This window comes from Chanodichthys erythropterus, chromosome 13 (genome assembly GCF_024489055.1).
Source record: "Chanodichthys erythropterus isolate Z2021 chromosome 13, ASM2448905v1, whole genome shotgun sequence".
NCBI lineage: Eukaryota > Metazoa > Chordata > Actinopteri > Cypriniformes > Xenocyprididae > Chanodichthys > Chanodichthys erythropterus.
In genome coordinates, this window is record NC_090233.1 from 33244412 (window position 1) to 33264526 (window position 20115).

The window sequence follows — 20115 nt, forward strand, 5'->3', positions numbered from 1 at the left end:
TGCGTAATACAGCATTTTAGTCATTTGCGTGGGTCCATGTGAATGGGGATTTTTGATAATGTTGTCATCTGTACAAAGAAAAAAAGTTTTTAGTACATAGTTGTCGTGTAAACATACCTTTAGTGTTAGTTTTTCTCTTGCTGCTGAAATTGTTAACTGTGGCACAAATAGCAAGGGAAAAATTAATGTTGACAACATGATGATGAAGATGAAGAGGTTGTCATCATCTAGTCATCTCATCTTACACAGTGTTGTTTTTTTTTGTTTTTTTTTATCATGTAGATGTATTTAATTTCAACTTAATAGTCTGTTAGAATACATCACGACATCAAGCATGTCACCATTGTTGAGATTTGTATTCAACATAAGAGGTTATAAAAGAGTTGGAAAAGCTGTTTGAGCAGCCTTGCAGCGGTCAACCTGAAGCTTTCACCTGCACACCCACTGAAGCTAAGCAGGGTTGAGCCCAGTCTCTATCTGGGTAGCTGCGGGAAGAGGTGTTAGAAAGGCCAGCAGGTCTGATCAACCTGTAGGCTGAGTGGGTCCTAATGCCCCGGTACAGTCGCAATAAGCTGTACTGTATAAAGGGTGTCACCCTGGTGTAAAATAGTCCACACATCACATACCGCCCAAAGCCCTCGTACAGTCGCCATAAACTGTACTGATAAAAGGGTTAAAATAAACCCCAGAAATAAGGGGTGTAACGCTGGGGCACAAAATCCCTACATTATTTTCATATCACAAATAGTTCTTACAACTTACATGGAAGCACTATATATATATATATATATATATATATATATATATATATCTATATATATCTATTTTTAATGATTTTGAAAGAACTCTCAGATGCTCATCAATCCTGCATTTATTTGAATAAAAATACAGAAAAAAAAGTAATATTGTGAAATATTATTACAATTTAAAATTCATCAGTGTCACATGATCCTTCAGAAATCATTCTAATATGCTGATTTATTACCAGTGCTGGAAACAGTTGTGCTGTTTAATATTTTTTGGAACCTGTGATATTTTTTTCAGGATTTTTTTTTTTTTTTTGTATGGTTTTGTATGGTAGAAAATGATAAATTTGGTATTGTAGAACCCCGCATAAGCCAACAAATCTAACAATGTAAGTTAAATGACAATATGCTGAATTTTTCATAAGCATTTTCATCACTTTCATTATATCTCTTAACCACTAGGGTGTTATGCTATACAAGAACGGATTGGCCGATCAAATCTTTTAATAACTTTTTGCCTGGAGTGTGAGTAGATGCTACATAGCATATTTTGTGCAAATTGGACAAACGCTCTAGAAGTTAGAAAAAGTAGGTTTTTCGGAAAAATTCAAAATGGTAGAAAATTTTTAATGATGGAAATGACATCATAGCATTCAAATCAGCATGAGCCATAGAATCAATGGAAAAAATAATTTTGTTTCTAGGAATTAACGTGTGAAAAGCATAAACATGAGTTAATCTTTGAACTGTTGGTGGCGCTAGAGGGTTTGAGGTAGAGACTCCAAATTTGCTATGGTAACATTTCAGACAGTCCTCTATCTGTGGCCCTTTTTAAAAAATGTTACCATATTGTTCTATGGGCTGCCATAGACTCAAGAGCGGAAGAAGAATATTAAGAAAACTAACAATTTAGTCCCTTCGGTGCTTGACCTCTAATTACAATAACAAAACACTAATCCTCACATCACTAAAAGTGTATATGTGTATTTGATTGTCAAAATATTTTGTATTTGAATAAAATTTCATGGAGATATAGTCACATTTCATTTTCACAACACATTTTACAAAAATATATTCAGAGATTAACATTTTTTCTGTTGTAAGTACCCTCTGGGTTCTACTCGCACACCCTCTGAGTGGGACTTGACTGCCCCTTTGATCGCTACAGTGAAAGCACCCTTTACGGTTGCATCGCGGTGCCCCCGTTTGTTGCCGTTTGTTGAAAACTGTTCACACTGCGCAGACATTCCACGACTCGACAAACACCAATTAAACATGTTCAGTCGGTTGAAAACGGATGCCAACGGGGATCATACTGATCCAACAAACTCCCAACAGACGAGTTTGTTGGCGTTTGTTGGCTGTTGTCGGTGCGGTGTGAATTGGCCTTAAGTTTCAGGAGTGACAACCGCATTTAAATGCTTAAATGCTTATCTTAAATCATTAAGATAATTTAGGGGAAACAGAAACTTTATGAACACCTGATAAGCAGAATCACTGAAGGACAGAGAAACAAGACCAGAAAATTGTCACGAGCAGAAACACAAGAACTATAACTGACTTCAGTGTCATACCAGTTTGACATTATTTTTTTCATACATGTACAGAAGTTCTTGTTGAAAATTAACATATATGGATGTTGTTTTATTGAAAATAAAAATGTATTGAAGTTTGCAGTCACCATCGTGGTGACAAGTGTCTGCTTTAGTTGGGCTCTTGAATCTTTTACATTAACTTTCTCTGGCTACTGTAACTGAGTGTTTATAAAATACATTTGTTATGAAAGGAAAAGGCCAACATAAAGTTGATCAGGCTGTTGTGATGATTCTGTAATTATCTTGGACTTGTTTAATTCACTGATCTGTTTCTGTGTCTAGTCTTTGATTTAATGGGTATTTTATCTTTATAATGCATAACTTGCACAGCAGAGACATCAACAATCAGATTATGAATCTCAACAATGGTGACATCTAAAAGTTTAATGTTGCAATGCATGCTGGATGCCAGCATAGTACAAAATTCCCAGCATGCACTGCAGAATGAATAAATTATGCAGCTTTATTGCCACCATTGTTGAGATTAATGTGCTGATTTTTGATATCTGTGTGTAATGCTGCAGCTGTTTTTTTTTAGTGCATGGCGTTTAAAAATAAACTCTCTTTAGCTGATTGTTGTTGGAACTCTTGCTGTAGTTTCACAGTAGCAATAACGAAAAATATTAGTCTGTTAATAATGTAACAATGGATAAAACATTATGAATTCAGTGAATCAAGAGACTATATGATGGTTATGTCTTCACCAACGCATAACTATCAGCACTCAACAGTTTTTCTCTCTATATTTGTTTCAACCATAAATATATGAATAGTTTAAGCAGCCAGAGACTGATGTATTAAAAGGTCATGGGTAAAGAGCTCAACTAAAGCAAATGCTGATCTCCTCAATGGTAACATCCAACCAAACATTTTCACCAAAATATCAACATCTAAACTTCTGTTAATTCTCAATAAGATTTATTTTGTAGAAATAAAGTTAATCTGGTCGTAGTTGTAGTTTCTGCTCGTATTTATTCCGTTCTTGTTCCTCTTTTCAGTGGTTCTGCTTGTTAACAGCAGGTGTTCATCATTAATGCTCATTCATCACTTAAATATAAACTTAATTATCTCACTGCGATGCAGCTTCAATGTTACTTTTACTCTGTAGTGTGGACAGGATGTTACTGTGGGGTTGAAAGGGTTAAAGGTGTAAGATAAAAAGACACCCCACAAAATGTAATTTAACAGTTACAAACTGTTAAACAGTTATGTACTGGCAACACTATTGACATTTTTATACTGGCAACACTGTTGCCAGTGGTTTACTGTAAAATTGAGTTTTGCGGGTCACCATTGTGCTGAAGAGTAGAGCCTGTGCTTAGGTTCAGAAGAAGATCAAGAGACATTGGTGATATTCTGCATGTTGTTTTATTTAACAGATGGTGACTGTGTAGTTGCTGGTGCAGTGAAAATCTTTTTGTTGAAAATGTTTGTATTGAACTCTGAAGAAATAAGTTCATAATAATGATATGCTCATATTATTAGCATATAATAAAAATTAGTTTGTAAATTTAAATGTCACTCTGATAATTTGAGGCAGTTGGTTCTGCAAATGAAATGAGGTAACACAAGTTTTAATTTAATGCATGGTATCTTTACAGTAACATACTGTAGATTACAGTAAATAACTGTACAATCAACAGTAAATTACTGGCAACAGTGTTGCCAGTATTTTAATCTAAAAAAGCCCAGCAAGGTCTAACAGTGTACTTATTTTAATCAGGTTATTTAAAAGTGTGATTGAATGATGTTAATTCAATTGCGCAACCATGTATTTGCTATAACAATGAAAATATTTGAAAAACAGTTATAAAAAAGTAATGCTGCAATCCTTTAAATCTTAATTCTTGAGTGTAGCAGAATTCAATGGATGTAAAATTGTCACATATGACACATTTTTTAATGTGAAAGACAAAAAAACAGTAACACCAGTGACAAAATGAATCACCAGTGATGTATACATAGGACCAAAGATCCTTATTCTTCAACTATAATTAATGAGACTAAATTTTTACATTTGGTATACAATCAAAAACTTATCATTGACACTTAGTGAAAGCAGTCAGCAAAAGATCATAAACAACATTTTAAAACTGTCTGTAAAGTCACAGCACTGAATTTAGCTATATACCCTTAATTTAGCCATATCTGCCCAAAGGAGGATTGACAATGAGAAAGAAAAGTTAGAATCATGCAATCTTAGTGCTATTTTATGCAAAAGAACTAAATGAATAGCTTTAAATAAAGTTTATCTATAAACGGGTAACACCAGTGACCAACTAAAAAGCTTCATATGAAAGTATGATTTTTCTAAATAAAATTTCTGATAACTGAAAAGAGAGTGCATTTTTCATTGGCCTTTCTTCATTGATCTTCAGGAAATAGGAAGTCAAGTGATGTCATCAGTGTCATTTGTTAATTCAAAATAAAAGAGATTTTTGTTAAAGGAAACACCAGTGACATAACACCAGGGGGGGCACTACATTCATTATATATTTTATAATATTTATTTGGCATTTTTTTTTTTTTTTGTTTGTTTTTTGTCACTTACATTATATATTTGATAGTTATGCATACATTATTGTATTTAAAATGGTAGAAAAACCTGTTTGTGAGCTCAAAATAAAGCCCTTTCCCTATGTACATGACTGTGGGGACGAGCACTTCTGTGGTGCTTGGAATTTTTATAATTAATTAAAAAACAAATATTGCCACATTGATTGCTCAAGAAGGTTTAATTGTACAAATAACATTTTCATATTAAAATATAAAATAATTGTAACCCTAAAGTGGTTTTCAAGTGTAATATTTCTGTAAAGTCTAGGGACAGAAAAGTGGACGTTTCTGTAGTCTCTCGTGTTTGGTATCTGTTATTGTGAACAAAGTAATATTACAGTGACAAAACACTCGTTATTTTCAGCAATTTAAACACACCAACACAGTCGACTGGAACGTCGTGTTTTGTTTATGCTTGTACCTACAGCCTGTTTCACACAGAGCGCGCTCTATCTGTGTTGCCATTATAATTTTTGGGCTTGTTTAAGCTCGTCTCATAAAGCAAACGGGTTTATGGAGTTATTAAAGTGGGCAGACATGAATCGCGATATTTTGGTCTTATTTTCAGCATAAAGCATTTGGATATATTTAGGCTTATTCTTGTTCGCTGATTTTTCTAGCAAGATCTGGCAACTCGAATGAGAAAAGGCTCGCGCTTTCCCTGTGATTCGCCGCGCATATAAGAGACACATCTCCGATGAAGGTAAAAAAAAAACTTCATTAACAGCTAGTTGTTGGTTTCCGTACACACTGCATTGAATTTCTGTAAATGCGGTTGTCAATACCTGTATGTTTGCGGGAGTTAATTCGGTTGTAGGATGCGGTTGTCACTCCAGTATTTTTCTGAACTGTGTGTGTAGGCTACACAAACAAGATTAAGCACTAAAAGGTGAACTGACAACCGAATTTAACTGCAGTGTGTACGTGGGCCGTGGCCATTGTGCAATTGTGCAAATTTTTTTTTTTTTTTTTTTTTTTTTTTACAATTTATGGTAATAGCTAAGTACATTCCACGTATATTTTAGCTAGCTATTCCACTGCAATTTAGCCATAACTATCAGTATAACACGTTACCAAAACAACCCTCTGTTTTGTTAGTTCATTTTTCAGTAGTGTCTGTATCAATGACAAAATTATTCACATCTGTGTTTTAGTCTTAAATTAATCTGACTTTTGAACGAATTGACTGAATGAACGATTTAAGTGGCTCACTCATTAAAACAGCGAATCGCTGACGCCTACTGGCGGTTTCAATATATAACATAATTTCTTTATTTTTAGAATCGCTCAGTTATGTTAGAGTATAAAAAGTTATGAGATGTAGATCGATAGATCGATAGATAGATCGATAGATAGATAGATAGATAGATAGATAGATAGATAGAAGAAATAAATTATCCAATAACACTACACATAAAACTTATTATTATTATTATTATTATTATTATTATTATTATCATTATTTAATTTTTAAAAAATAACAGGCAGCATACCAACGATCAACCCCCCCAATGTTCAAACCAAATCTACGCCCTTGGGTGCATAAACTGCCAAGAGTAGTCTTAGCCTACAATAAGTCATCACATTTTTTTCTTTAAGCATTCATAACTAAGTTGTTTTTTTATTTTTATTATTATTATTATTATTATTTATTATTATTATTATTATTTTATTGCCCTAATTTGATACCAAAATTGAGGTAAACTGCCCTTTGACTAACTGCTAGTGGGTCATACTAGATCTTAAGACACTCAGGGGCGCCCCTGTGGCCACCCCAGTGGCCACCCCAGTATGATTTTGCATTGGGTACTATTAATTTAAATGCGTAATGTAAATTCACAAGTTCATGAAGTGAAAAAAAAATAAAATGCCACCAAAAAAGATAGATTGACTGACGCCACCAGAGTAGCCGTTTCACTGCCACCAAGAGTCTAAATAGTAATGTCTACAGACCTGAATTTCAAATGTTATTTATACTGTGAAGAGGGTAGGTTAGGGGTGTGCGATTTTATCATAATTGTTGTTTTAACGATGCACATTTATTTTTTTATTTTTTTGCCACCCCAAGAATTGCTGTGGCCTCGTCTGGCCACCCCGATTAAAATTTTTCTGGGGGCGCCACTGAAGACACTGTCTCAACATAATTGCTAAAAGGGAATGAAATGACATTAAAAATATGCACTTTGCCTTATACATTTATATACAATTTTAACACTATCTTAAAGTTTATGTCCGTGTTATCCGCCAGCTACTGGTTTATTAGCAAAAAATAATTGATAACCACATGGAGGCGCTAAGAGACTGTTTTACACTGAAGCTGTGACTCCAGTGATGACGCTGCAATTACATTTTAGAAACACTAATGATTTTTTAGAAAAACAAAAACATAAAATCACATTTGACTCATATTTTCATAATATAATTATTTGACACATTTTATATTAAAATATCAGTAATTTACTTTTAATAGAATTTTCTGTTATATGCTTTTTCGTTTCGTAGATTACCTGCGCTGTTTATTTAATGATCTGTAGCCTGCATTATTTTTCATGCCATGCAAGTCAGCTAAGGTTTGTTGCACCACACTGCCGACATTCCAGTTCTGAACTTTTTGTCAGGCAGGTCTGTCTTGTTGGGAAAATAATATCTAAACAGATTGCTCATCTAGCAAATCCTGATCTCATAATGGCCAAACCTCATTGACCAGGCCTATGAATATATAGCCTACATATTTATTAACTTATATATTAATCAAAAAATCATAATAGCACGATCAAAGGTGTCTGAAATGTATTTCAAATCACTGAATAATAACCCCATTAACTATGTTATGTATTAAATTAAAAAATAATTCCACCACCAAATGACACTCTTTGCCTTCTGTCCCAAGGGTCTAATTTAGCCTACATTTTCACTTTAAATTAAAAACAATATTTACTTAGTGTGTCCACAAATCTCATTAACAAACAGACACAAAAACCCTTGATTTTCAACATAATTCAATCTTTTTTCCAGAAAAACATTTAAATGAACCACAAAACTGTTTTGACCGACTAAGGTTCGGTTTCACATGCCTTAGTTCAGTTAGGGCATTTAAGTAGCTTTAATAAACATGCTTTAGAAAAAAAACATTACTGATGTGCATCTTGAGACAAAACAATGGCAAGTTAATTTCAGTTAAAACAGTTCAAACATGCATTTTAGTCTAGGACTTAAAGGGTTAGTTCACCCAAAAATGAAAATAATGTAATTTATTACTCACCGTCATGTCGTTCTACACCCGTAAGACCCTCGTTCATTTTCAGAGCACAAATTAAGATATTGTTGATTTAATCCGATGTGAGGCCTCCAGAGACAGCAAAGCCATTCAAACTCTCAAGGTCCATTAAGGTACTAAAAACATATTTAAAAGTTCATGTGAGTTCAGTGGTTCTATCTTAATATTATAACGAGACAAGAATACTTTTTGTACGGCAAAAAAACAAAATAACGACTTTTCAGCAATATCTCTATAGGGCTGATTTCAAAACACTGCTTTATGCAGCTTCTGAGCTTTATGAATCTTTTGTTTCGAATTAGTGATTCGGATCTCCTATCAAACTGCTGAAATCACGTGACTTTGGTGCTCCGATTCACTGATTCGATTCATAAAGCTCTGAAGCAGTGTTTTGAAATCGGCCCATATAGATATTGTAGAAAAGTCTTTATTTTGATTCTTGTCGTGTTATAATATTAAGATAGAACCACTGAACTCACATGAACTGTTTTAAATATGTTAGTACCTTAATGGACCTTGAGAGTTTGAATGGCTTTGCTGTCTATGGAGGCCTCACATCGGATTAAATCAACAATATCTTAATTTGTGCTCTGAAAATGATTTACGGGTGTGGAACGACGTGAGGGTAATAAATGCCATTATTTTCATTTTTGGGTGAACTAACCCTTTAAGCCTTGTCTGTGAAACCAGGGGTTAATCTGACAAAATGAAGAATAGCATAAAGCAATTAATTACTTGAGATGAAATTTTGTGCCATCTATTGTTAAGAGATATAATTACCCCGAGGGGCATCTTTACTCCATTTTACCTTCTAAACAATATGCTCAGTTTGTCACTGTTAGTCATGACCACAGGAACAGACGGCTACTAAACATGTTTTAGGATTATTTCTTTTAATTTGCAGTATTATCACTAAAGATGTCAATTAATTATTTTGCAGCCCAAGTTGTGTGTGACTGAATCTGCTTTATAGCATAAGTAAACACCTTTAGTATAATGCAGCTCTCTGTGACAAGGGAAACTGTCTGCTTTTGCATTCTGGCCCAAGGGCTTTGAAACTGTCATCTAGCAAACAGTATAAAGTAAGTGTCATAGCGTGAGAGAGAAGCCAGACAGACCGCGCAAGCAGAAGTGAGGGTGAGTGTATAAACATGGGAAAGACAAAGAGGCACACAGTTGGGAGAGAGAGAGGAGTGCTGAGAATGAGACAGAGGCATGAGTAAAGCGCATGTGAGTAGGCGGAGCTTCTCTCACAGACGCGGTAGAAGCATGTGAATGAGGCGGCCTGTGTCATATGCAGTGACGTCAGGATACCCATCTAAATCCCGCCCCCTTCCTGCCATCTCTCTTCTACAGAAGTGCTGAATCAGTTAGAGCTGGATCAGTCTGGCCGGGAGTTTCCTGGCTAGACCACACAAGGTACATTAAATATTTGTTACAGGCACACATAAGCACTTAACACTGAAACTTTATTGGAATGTCATAAAGAACAGAATTTAGGCCATAAAAATCTCTTTAAAGTCACCATGAAATCAAAATGGACAATTTTTTTTTTATTCATGTGCCCTCAAAATCTATAATCAAAATAACTTCCCCCTCCCTCTTGCAGTGACATCTCTTTTCTTCTCTGACGACGTTACAGTAAGAGTGGTACAACCTGTCACTCGCATTAGATCGCAGCAATGATCCAATGAATTCCCAATAGGCAAAATCAAGTTCTGGCCTACATTTTTGTCATGTTTGAAAAGTTGTATACCTCACAATAGGGAAGAAAATACTATCACAACTTCCTTTTCATGCTGCTTATTCATATGATGCAGGAAGGTGGTTGACTCCTTGTGTAACATTCAATGAGTCAAACAGGTTTCTCGTATCTGTCACAATCCCCCTTCTACATGTAATCTGTCTGTCTGATTGAATGAACTTCCTGCGTAATCTACCCTGAGGGACGCAGGCAGCTTTGTGAGCCACACCCAGACACAAGTTAAAGAGTGGTTTTACTCTGTACTGTTAACTGATTAGCATCTTCCTGACTACGCCTCAAGGAACAAAAGCTTGATACACACAAAACACACCAGGGAACAGCACGAGAACATTCCGATAAAGTCGAGAAAGTGAGAACATGTAAGTTTGGAGCTTCCTGTGAACTGAGAATTGTGTCATATTGGAGTGTTTGCTTGAGCGTGGGGGTTTGTTAGGTTGAGAGGCAGAGCTGGACTGGGGCTAAAATTTAGCCCTAGGCAAATCCAGCTCATCCAGCCCATGAGTCCCAAATGTTTTTGCTGGGATTAGGGCCTTAAATTGGAGTGAATAAAAGAATAAATAGGAACAAATAATGATAGATATTATTGGATTTACAGCTTATGCAGTTAACAAACTTTATATAGCATTTTTGTCACATTGAAATGCACTTGACTGTAAAGCACTGATTGGAGCTAGGATGCCAAAAAGTAAATTGACTGCGGTTAAATGCTGTCATCATTTACTCACCCTCATTCCAAACCTGTATGACTTTCTCTTTTCTGTGAAATACAAAAGATAATATTTTTAAGAATGTTTGTAGCAAAACCATTATGGTTATGCTACCCTTGACTTCTATTGTATAGACAAAAAAAGAGAAAGATTTTGTTTTATGTTCCACAGAAAGAAAGTCATTCAGGATTGGAATGACATTAGTAAATGATGACATTGAATTGTAGCTTTAAAAACAATAACGTTTTAAGACACTGATGTCTCTCTTTCATCAGGATCTCACTGAATTAAATTAAAATGAATTAGAACTATTAAAAAGTTCATAAAACATATTTAAAGAGAAGAAAAAGCTTTGCCCTTAATTCATAGGATCCAGGCTTTAAATCTGTTTTGTTAAATGGTCCTTTAATTGGCTATAATGAAATGTACCATAGTTCTTACTAGTTCATGATATGAATCCAGAGTTTAACTGTAGTTCTATTTAAAAGGTTTGTTCACCCAAAAATGAAAATTATGTTTAATTACTCACCCTCATGTTGTTTCAAACCCGTAAGACTTTAGTTCATTTTCGGAACACAAATGAAGATATTTTTTTATGAAATCTGAGCTATTTCTGTCCCTCCATTGACAGCTACACAACTAGCACTTTAACGCTTCAAAATTTTCATAAAAAGATCGTAAAACGAATCCATATAAATTGAGTGGTTTAGACTAAATTTTCTGAAGAGACACAATCACTGTATATGCTGAACAGATTTAATTTAGGCTTTTATTCACATATAAACATTCATCAACTCGCACATCAGTTGTGGTAAACGGAAGCTCAAGCACGTTTGCTCGACGCGTGCGAGAACCAGTGAGGTTCATTCTTCAGTCCAGCAGGTTCAGTTGAGCTTCTGTTTAGGTTCCCTGATCAATATATGTGAATAAAATCCTAAATTCAATCTGTTCATCATATAAAGCGAGCAATGGAGGGACAGAAATCCCTCGGATTTTATTAAAAATATCTTAATTTGTGTTCCGAAGATGAATAAAAGTCTTATGGGTTTGGAATAACATGAGGGTGAGTAAATGATGACAGAATTTTCTTTTTTTTTTTTTTTTACACTGTCACAGGTAAAAGTTGATGCTAATAATAGCAAATTTTTTAATAAAAAAAATTCTGCCAAAACACCATATTTAGTAGCTGCAAGGTAAATTATAATAATGTTGGTGCTGGATTGACAGTCTTGTAGCCTAATTGTGTGTAGTTTAAGTGTAGCCTTATTGGCATTTTCCAATTTACCTCGTCATGTAGCTAATGTTCTTTCACTCGACCGAAGAGCGCTGTGCGGGTGAGACTGATCCTGATCTACTTTCGCACTGTGGGTAGCACCATTTTGTCACTTATTTTAAGTATTTGCCTCATGCAGTTTTTTAAAATGGGGAGGAGGAGACCTCTCTAGCTTTTGCCAGTCAGTACATGATGGGACAGTCCTTGGCAAAATAAAATACTATACTTGTACTGGAGGATGAGAGGGTCTGAACTCACTGGCACTGCCCTAGTTCAGTGCATCTGTCTTAATCTGGTTAGGCTTTGTTGACAGGCCAGCCATTCTCATTGTACAGTCTCATTCAGTCTCATAAAAAAAAAATAAAAAAAAAACCCTCAAACCTAAAGTTTGCTACCTACCTTAAAATTCTCATTACACTTACTCTATCATTAATTATTGATGGAGAAATTCAGTATGAAACACTGGAAACATAAAATTGAGCATAAATGACAAATTGTGACAACATACATGCATTTCTTGTTTTTAAACTTGAAACAAGAAAAAAATATCTCTAGTATACCTTACATTCCTATCCATTTGTAACATTCCATACATTCTATGAAAGTCTAATACATGTATGAAATCTTATTGAACAAAGGTCAATGTACTCCAATCTCCTTCCCTTCTCTACTATTTTAAAACTTTTTCCAAAGCATACATTTTCCTTGTAATGACCATAATGCCCATTCAAGTTTCATTCCTTCCAGCACAAGCTTCGTAATTTGCTTTCATATGAAACTTTCTTTAAGCTCCTCTGCCTCATGGTCATGAGCCTTGCCCTCTTCTCTTCAGCTAAACTCATGACTGAGAAACCAATTTACATCCTCTGACTTGCACAAGGATTAACGTGGGAAGCAATTGCAGAACTCTGTGTGAGAACCCATCTGCTCCCCTGTTGAACAATTCCGACATCCTGCTTTCTATCGCCATTTTATTTTTGCCCGTGATACAAAGTTCTAAGCCACAGTTTTTCTGATCACTCACTTTCCTGTTTAACATTGCCTTAATATACACTTAGAATAACACTTTGTACCCGAGGTCATTGTGCCCCTCCTCCTGACGCCTGTCTACACACAGTGGCGTAGTCATCTGCCCTCAACATCTGTCACCACCCGTCACTGTGATGTCATCCACCCAGACCGGGTCAACGCTCAGCCCCTCTCTGTACAAATACTGAGAGCCATGCACAGATGCTGACTAGTCAGAGTCTGACAATAACACAAAATGACTGGATGGTGTCAGACAGTGTTAAAAAAAAAGATTTTTTAAAAGGCACATATATGTACTTTGAAAACAAGAAAGGAAAAGTATATCTGAAAATCCTGCATTTTTGAATGAGGGTCCACACCACCTGTTTTCACTCCTTAAGAGGGTGACACACACCTCTCCAGCTGTTACTAGGTCAGGCAAGGATTGTCCAATCTGCTTTGGTTGCGAGTCTAGAAGTGCTAAAGGTTGTCAGGACAGCTGCCGTGAAAACAGGATGCCTTTGCACACCTGTCCCGTCTGCTGACGCAAAACAAATGACATCTGAAAAACCATTCTCATGTCAAGGAATCTACAGTTCGGGGCCTCTGCTTTCAAATATGAAGCATGTTATTCAGTATAAGAATGCATAAAAATTACTCAATTACCTGCATGGCGTTGAGGAATTATCCCCAAAATACAACAATTGAACACAGCAGCATGACTGCATATTTTCTCTCTGTATATTTTTATTTACAATACTTTTTAATGCCAGGTAAAAGGATTAAATGCAATACATAAATATGAACATAGTAATGTTTTTTTTTTTTCATACAAATTTGCATATAACTAAAGGCTGAAATTCAACATACTCTCAACAGATACATCTTTTTTTTTTAAGGAAACCTCACTCCCTACAGAAGAAAAGACGTTTATATACACAACACATGCACTCGGACTCGCTTAGATAAACATATGCAGACACACAAAAATGACAGGTGCATTGTGGATGCATTTCAAAACAAAAAGAACAATGTTTCACAGACTCAGGTCTGACTTTATGCCTATACTATTGCGGTGTTGCAAATTCACTGTCTAAGGAGGTTTAGCTCATCTCACTTTGACAACAGGAAGAAGGGCTTGTGCGCAAATTTCCCCACCGTGCGCACAAATACACTCACACGGAAACCGACTGCACCACCTCACAGTCTTATTAAAAAGTCTACGTAATTTTCACACAAAATTAACAAAAATAAAACTCATATAAACTCCCAGACCACTGAAACTCTAAAGCGCAGTTGTGACAGATTGGAGGTTATTGGTTCTAGAATGTGGGAACAGAGTTGTCTACAACAGATGAAACAAAACAAATTACTTCTGATGAATCTCAATCTTTCATTTTAAAACAAAGAAAAGGTATGATGTCACAGTAGCAAGTTCACATTCTAAAATAATGGTAAATAAATGGCCTTGACGACTGGGCGGCCCCACATTCCAATAGACTTTGTTAGAATAGACCGTAATGACACACTGCAGTTTAGCAGACCAGCACATGCAGCACACACCATCAGGTAGAGCTTTGACACATCTCTTGAAAATCCAGCGTCTTTCATGGTAAGACAAAGGCTAAACACTAATTACTCAGAAACTACACGGCCACGTTTTGGCACAGAGTATCTGCCACTCCCATTGGGTAAGGGCGGGAACAAGCAAAAAAACGAAACAATAACAGCTAAAATTTCCTGAAAGGTGTCCTATGCTTTAGAAAAAAAGAATATGCGAGAAAAACACCACGGAGAGGAGAGGAAAAAACAAAACGGAAAGAAATTAATACCTATTAGAAAACCAAAATCTGTCAGATCGTTCATGCATGAGCCTCAGACGGTACAGTTCTCTCGTTTTCTTCTTAAGGTGATCGAAAAACACAAGTCCGTTTTTCAAGTCGTCCATTTTATCCACCAGTGTTCTTGGAGAAAGAGGGAAAAGCTTATATTCTCTGGATCTTTTCGGCCACTACTACTGGATTCTCCTTACGGATCTTGGCAGCAGCTTCCGCCTTGTAATCGTATGTGCAGTTGTGCTTGTCTGAGTACCGGTGAATTCCACAGAACAGATTACCACATCGACAGTCGAAACCTGTAAAACGAGGAAAAATAAGAGCTCCATTCATAGACACACATATATATATCAAACTAATGACAGAATGAGCAATCCACAAGCCTCACCTGTTAGGCCGACTCGCTTACGGCAGGTAAAGCATCTGTTTTTCTTAGGTTTGATGGAGTCTGGGCTCTTGCCCTCGTCGCTGCCCTGAGCCACAGCGATGGGGGAGTAGGAGGAGGTGGGCTGTGTTATAACTGTGGGAAGAATAGAGACAAGAATGATTGAAATGAAGCCGTTTCAATGTGGTATGGGTGGATTCTGAAAGCAGTTTGTGGGGTTTAAAAGAAAATGAGTATGGTCGCAATTTTATAGGGCTGTTTCCCAAAATAAGCTCTGCCGCAAACCACAAGGTCCCAATTTCTGTCAGAATGAAGTTATTAACACTTCATGAACTATAATCACTAAACAACTCGCATTAAAACTAGAGCAGGCCCAAAGATGGTTTTGTTTGTTCTTGGGTCTGGGCTGACAACAGGAGTACATATCTAAAGAATGGGTATGTATGATCCTAAAATACTTCTGGCAATTTATAGCAGTGAAATTCTTCTTAGTATAAGGAGGAACTGACAAAATAGAGCTTATTGTCTGAAGGCCCAACTACACAGTACTTCCTTAAACACTCCTTGCACACCTGAATGGTGATAAAGGACAGATTGTAATAAAACCAATAGGAGAAGTCATCTTGCTCACTGCTGTTGCCGCAAAAATTTGAATCTAATTATATTTAGACACCGCTGTTTTGGCCTTTCAACATTTGTCACATTTTTGAAAAATTCCATTACAGAAATTATAAATTCCACCCTGACATGAAGCAGCAACACATTATTTTTACACATTATTTTAAGGGTTGTCAACTTATGATAAAATGTTTAACATGATTACCTACATTTACCAATTTTAATTAGATTACCATTTCAGTCTGCTTTCTAAAGAAATAAATCAAATACAATTATTTTATTCTAATGAAAACACATTTTAACAGTAAGAATCTACATATAGTTTTGTGGAAAAAATTAAACACTTTTTTTTATATATATTTTCCACAAAATACTTTAACAGTTTGCAACAATGACAATATAAAAGCCAGTTATATTTATTATTATTTTAAATTAAGAATTTTTAGAAACAAAAGTTACGGACTACAGCATTAAATAATTGTTTAAAATTTACAAAATTTATATAACAAGCTTGTACATCATGAATCCATTTTCCAAACCATGTTTTTGTCTTATCCTGAATCACTCTGGTACATCTATAATAAGTGTTTATATTTGGAATATTTTAGATCGGTCTACAATGTTCTTCCACAAGATGTATGCAGTTTTGTTTATTAACCGCTAGAGCTCCAAAAGTTATGAACTGCTGCTTTAATTCAGTTGTCAAGAAATCTCTTAATATAAAATATTTATTTATTTATTTTATATTAAGTATATATAGCCCACTTTATTTTTCAGAAAGTGAGTCCATCACGAGGGGATCATCATGTTTGATGGTCACTAACATGACAAAGTTTCAAACACAAAGTGTTAGTCTGAACAAGGAGCTTTGGAGCTACTTCAGAATATATTTTTATCATATTTAATTGCAATTACCTGGTTCAACAGCCTCAGCTTTAGGAGACAGGGCCCTTTCCTCTCGAGAAATACTCATTTCTGTCATCTGTTGTGTCACTGGTAAGGAGGTTGAAGGAATACTACTGCAAAAACAAATAGGTGGGGTTTTAGTACCTGGCTTTTCTTGTAAGACAGGAGATCATTCAAATGTCAAGCAGCTGTACGTAAAATGCATTTTCTCATTCTGAAGTTTAACAACAAACAAACATGTGAAGTACTCACTCTCTCATGGTATCTGCACTGGGTGCAGGTGAGGGCTCTGCTTTATTTATGCTGGCTTCTAGTCTCTGTATAGCGGAGGCCTCTGCTGAGGGGCTGCCAGCTGGTCCAACAGAACACAAAGACACAAATCACAAACAGTCCACAGGTGCAGCTGTGCTACAGTGTACAAAAGGCCTGTGACACAAAGCAATGCTGCCTACAAAACAAGTGCAGCTTATTACAGTTTCTCAGGGAAGACCCAACATTGAGCTAGAGACCTCAAAAAAAAAAAGAAAAACGCGACGCTATCACTGGGGGTAGGTGGGTCTGAAACGTCTTACAAGCAGTAACTATGGTGGTCTGTTATTGCTGTAACAACTTTAATGTCATAGTCTCCAAAAGGTAAGGTGAAATGAATGAGAGCTCTGATAACATAGTATAACCACGTTGTTTGTGTGGTCTGTAACCATAGAGAGCTTTCCAGAAGGCTAGACAAACAGGTTAATGTTTCAGTGTGACTTACCCAGGGGGCTCATGGGACTACGATCGCTGCTTTGCTGTCTGTTCAGGTGCTCCTTATAGCACACCGAGCACATGCCATTGGTCCTTGGGTTGCCATAGAAACCACAGCCTGTGGTACACAGTATAGGCACAGGACTCTGGTTTGTCTCTTGGGCCATTGCTAATATATCACAAAAGAAAATGGAGACAGAACAGGAGTAGTCTTGTTAATAATGACAGCATTGTGTTTGGCTAAAATGCACATGCAATGAGTAGGTGATTGTTTTCAAGGTGCACTCAGCAAATTTTTGGTTTATGACTAGCTGTTAATCTGCTTGTTTTTTTTTCTTTTATATTTGTATTATACATACGCACACACTATAAGTACAGGCATAGTGTGTGTATGTATAATTTAGTTAATAACAAACAAGATAAAAAAACAACAACATTATGAACGTACTAAATAAAATATGCTGTAAAGAAAGAATGAAAAGTTATCTTCCTTTTTCCCAAAAGCAAATTATATACTGTTTTATAGTAACAACGCTGACTGGTCATGTGACTTCAACATGGCAGCACCCATGAGGGGGACCCACTTCATGTCGAATAAAAGAGCTTCTTCCAGAAAACTGTCCTTATTTTGTGTAAATGTACGTCATTTAATTACATTTCACAAAATTACGACTCATTTCTTCATGTTTAAAAGTTTTAACGAGCACAAAAGTCACCCTGTGTACCTTTAAAGCTGAAGGTTTGAACTTCTCTAGTCTCTAAGCGTGAATACACTGGAAGTACCGCTATAATTAAAATGCCTTGTTTTATCTCAGCCAAAAATAAAGACACAAGCTCCTCAACCACCCTCATCAGGACAGAGTAATTACAGTGGAGTCAACCGACTGACTGGACTAATACCGAGCATCTATTCCTAACCACATCTAAACTGAACTCTTCTAATCCGTCTGTATCCCTAAATAAAGTCTACACGTAAAACAGCACGACACTCTCCCACCTAACCATGACTAAACAAACGAGTGGGTGTTGAGCGTGATATGCAATTTCAGGAGGCAATAAAGGTAAGGCATTAATGTAATTCTTATTGTCAAGCAAAAGAAGCACAAAAAAAGCTGTTAGGACGGTGTTCACGTGTTCAACAATGGCAGTCGTGGCACACTTGGGTAAAGTTGGTTTTATATTCGCACATCCGTATTCAATAGCCTTGTTAATTGGACATTCACAAGTAAATATGCCATTAAAACAACACTTGCCAATTTTGATCGATTGTGAAAAATGTTGTAAGTTGACAATCGTTGATTGTCAACATCATGTCGCTGCTTAAAATTCGCAAACATTAATTTATTGCACATTTATTGGAAAGTCTGAATTTATCAGAAGTCCGAATGTGCGAATATAAAACCAACATTACGAGGCACCGACACCAGCTGACAGACGCTGATCAATATCCGCTCACGGACACTCAATGCTGTCGGTTAAAAACTTTAAATCTTCACTCAACCGAGAATCACAGGCCATTTAACAGTCTACATGTCGAGGCAGCCGTGTCTGTGATATAAAAGAGTGGTTGTGTCTCAAAACCTGGCGAGCTTACCATCTAGACAGCATTTTGGTTGATCAAGCGCGTGGCTATCTAGGTAGGAATCCCACAGACAAACTAAACTGGGTGGATTGGAGAGGACAAAAGGAACCAGAAAGGCAGGTAAAAGCCCAAAATAGCAAGACATCAAATATCATATCATCCAAACAAACACCGCGACTATTGAGCTGCACTTGCTTTGTTTAATCTTCCTTCTTTGTCCTTTTGCTTCAGGATTTCCTCCCCAGACAGACAATCTGCCCTTTAAACAAGCCCGAAACATAAAGCTAACTGGCTTAGCCAGCTGTTTGTCTGGGTAAACTGGTATCATAGAGTACGAAAACGCGAAAAACTAAACGAGATTTCCTTGAATTTATAAGGGCACGGTCGAACAATAAACAACCCACCACACAATACAGATAATCGGTTGGATTGTGCGTCTATTTAAAACCCACTAATGAAATTCTGAATTAAAAAATAAGAACAGACATTCGCAATTCGACTTATTGATCGATGTACAAGGTGAAAAAAGTTGGCGATTGTCCGTGACTGTGTTTTATGAACAGGCGAGTCACGTTCTGTGGCTTGTGATGTTCATGAAGGTGCTGCTGACAACTTGGGACACTTTGTTATTTTAGGGATCCACTCGTAGAACGGAAAAAGCTCGATACCTCGAACAATCCTGCCGTTTATAGATCCAAACGAGCGGTTTAACTCGGTGTACTACACGTCCTGAATCGGTAATCGTTAATCGCTCCCTTTTTCGGGGTCAGCCAGTCTTTCCGTGATCACAGCAACAAAACCTCTCCCGGTTATCGCCTGAATAAAATTCAAACAAACGTTGCAGTGCTTACCTTGGTGGATTTTAAAATCTAATCGGTCGATGAACCTCGGTTAAAGAACAGGGACTCTTCGAAAATGAGTTTGTCTTCCTCCCGAGGCTTTGTGTCGGTGATGTAAATAAGTCAATTCCTCTCCTGTCCTCTCCCCTCCCGACCGAGCTCTCTCTTCTTTCACTCTGTTTGTTTCCTTCTTTAGTAAAGGGGAGTGGCTGACAGCGTCATTACAGAGAGGCATGTATTCATTGGTCACTCGACGTTTGGGGGCGGGGCGTAGACGTC

At 36.5% G+C, this 20115-nt stretch overlaps 1 protein-coding gene across 1 annotated transcript; it reads right to left on the bottom strand.

The window, feature by feature from the left end:
- Positions 1 to 13354: 13354 nt before the first annotated feature.
- zfand5a (zinc finger, AN1-type domain 5a) lies at positions 13355 to 20004 on the bottom strand. Its single transcript, XM_067408438.1, has 6 exons — positions 19849 to 20004; positions 17426 to 17584; positions 16924 to 17023; positions 16681 to 16784; positions 15151 to 15282; positions 13355 to 15061 (listed from the first exon to the last, which is right to left on the bottom strand). The coding sequence occupies exons 2-6, from the start codon at positions 17580 to 17582 to the stop codon at positions 14913 to 14915; spliced, it is 642 nt and encodes a 213-aa protein (XP_067264539.1). The 5' UTR covers positions 17583 to 17584; positions 19849 to 20004; the 3' UTR covers positions 13355 to 14912.
- Between the last annotated feature and the right edge of the window lie 111 nt (positions 20005 to 20115).

Excerpts from the sequence above, each read along its gene's own strand:
- zfand5a (XM_067408438.1), bottom strand. The coding sequence starts at position 17,582 with ATGGCCCAAGAGACAAACCAGAGTCCTGTGCCTATACTGTGTACCACA. Across the intron at positions 17,024-17,425 it reads TAGTCCCATGAGCCCCCTGG|CTGGCAGCCCCTCAGCAGAG; the intron begins GTAAGTCACACT and ends CTGTTGGACCAG. Across the intron at positions 15,062-15,150 it reads TAAGCGAGTCGGCCTAACAG|GTTTCGACTGTCGATGTGGT; the intron begins GTGAGGCTTGTG and ends CTCGTTTTACAG.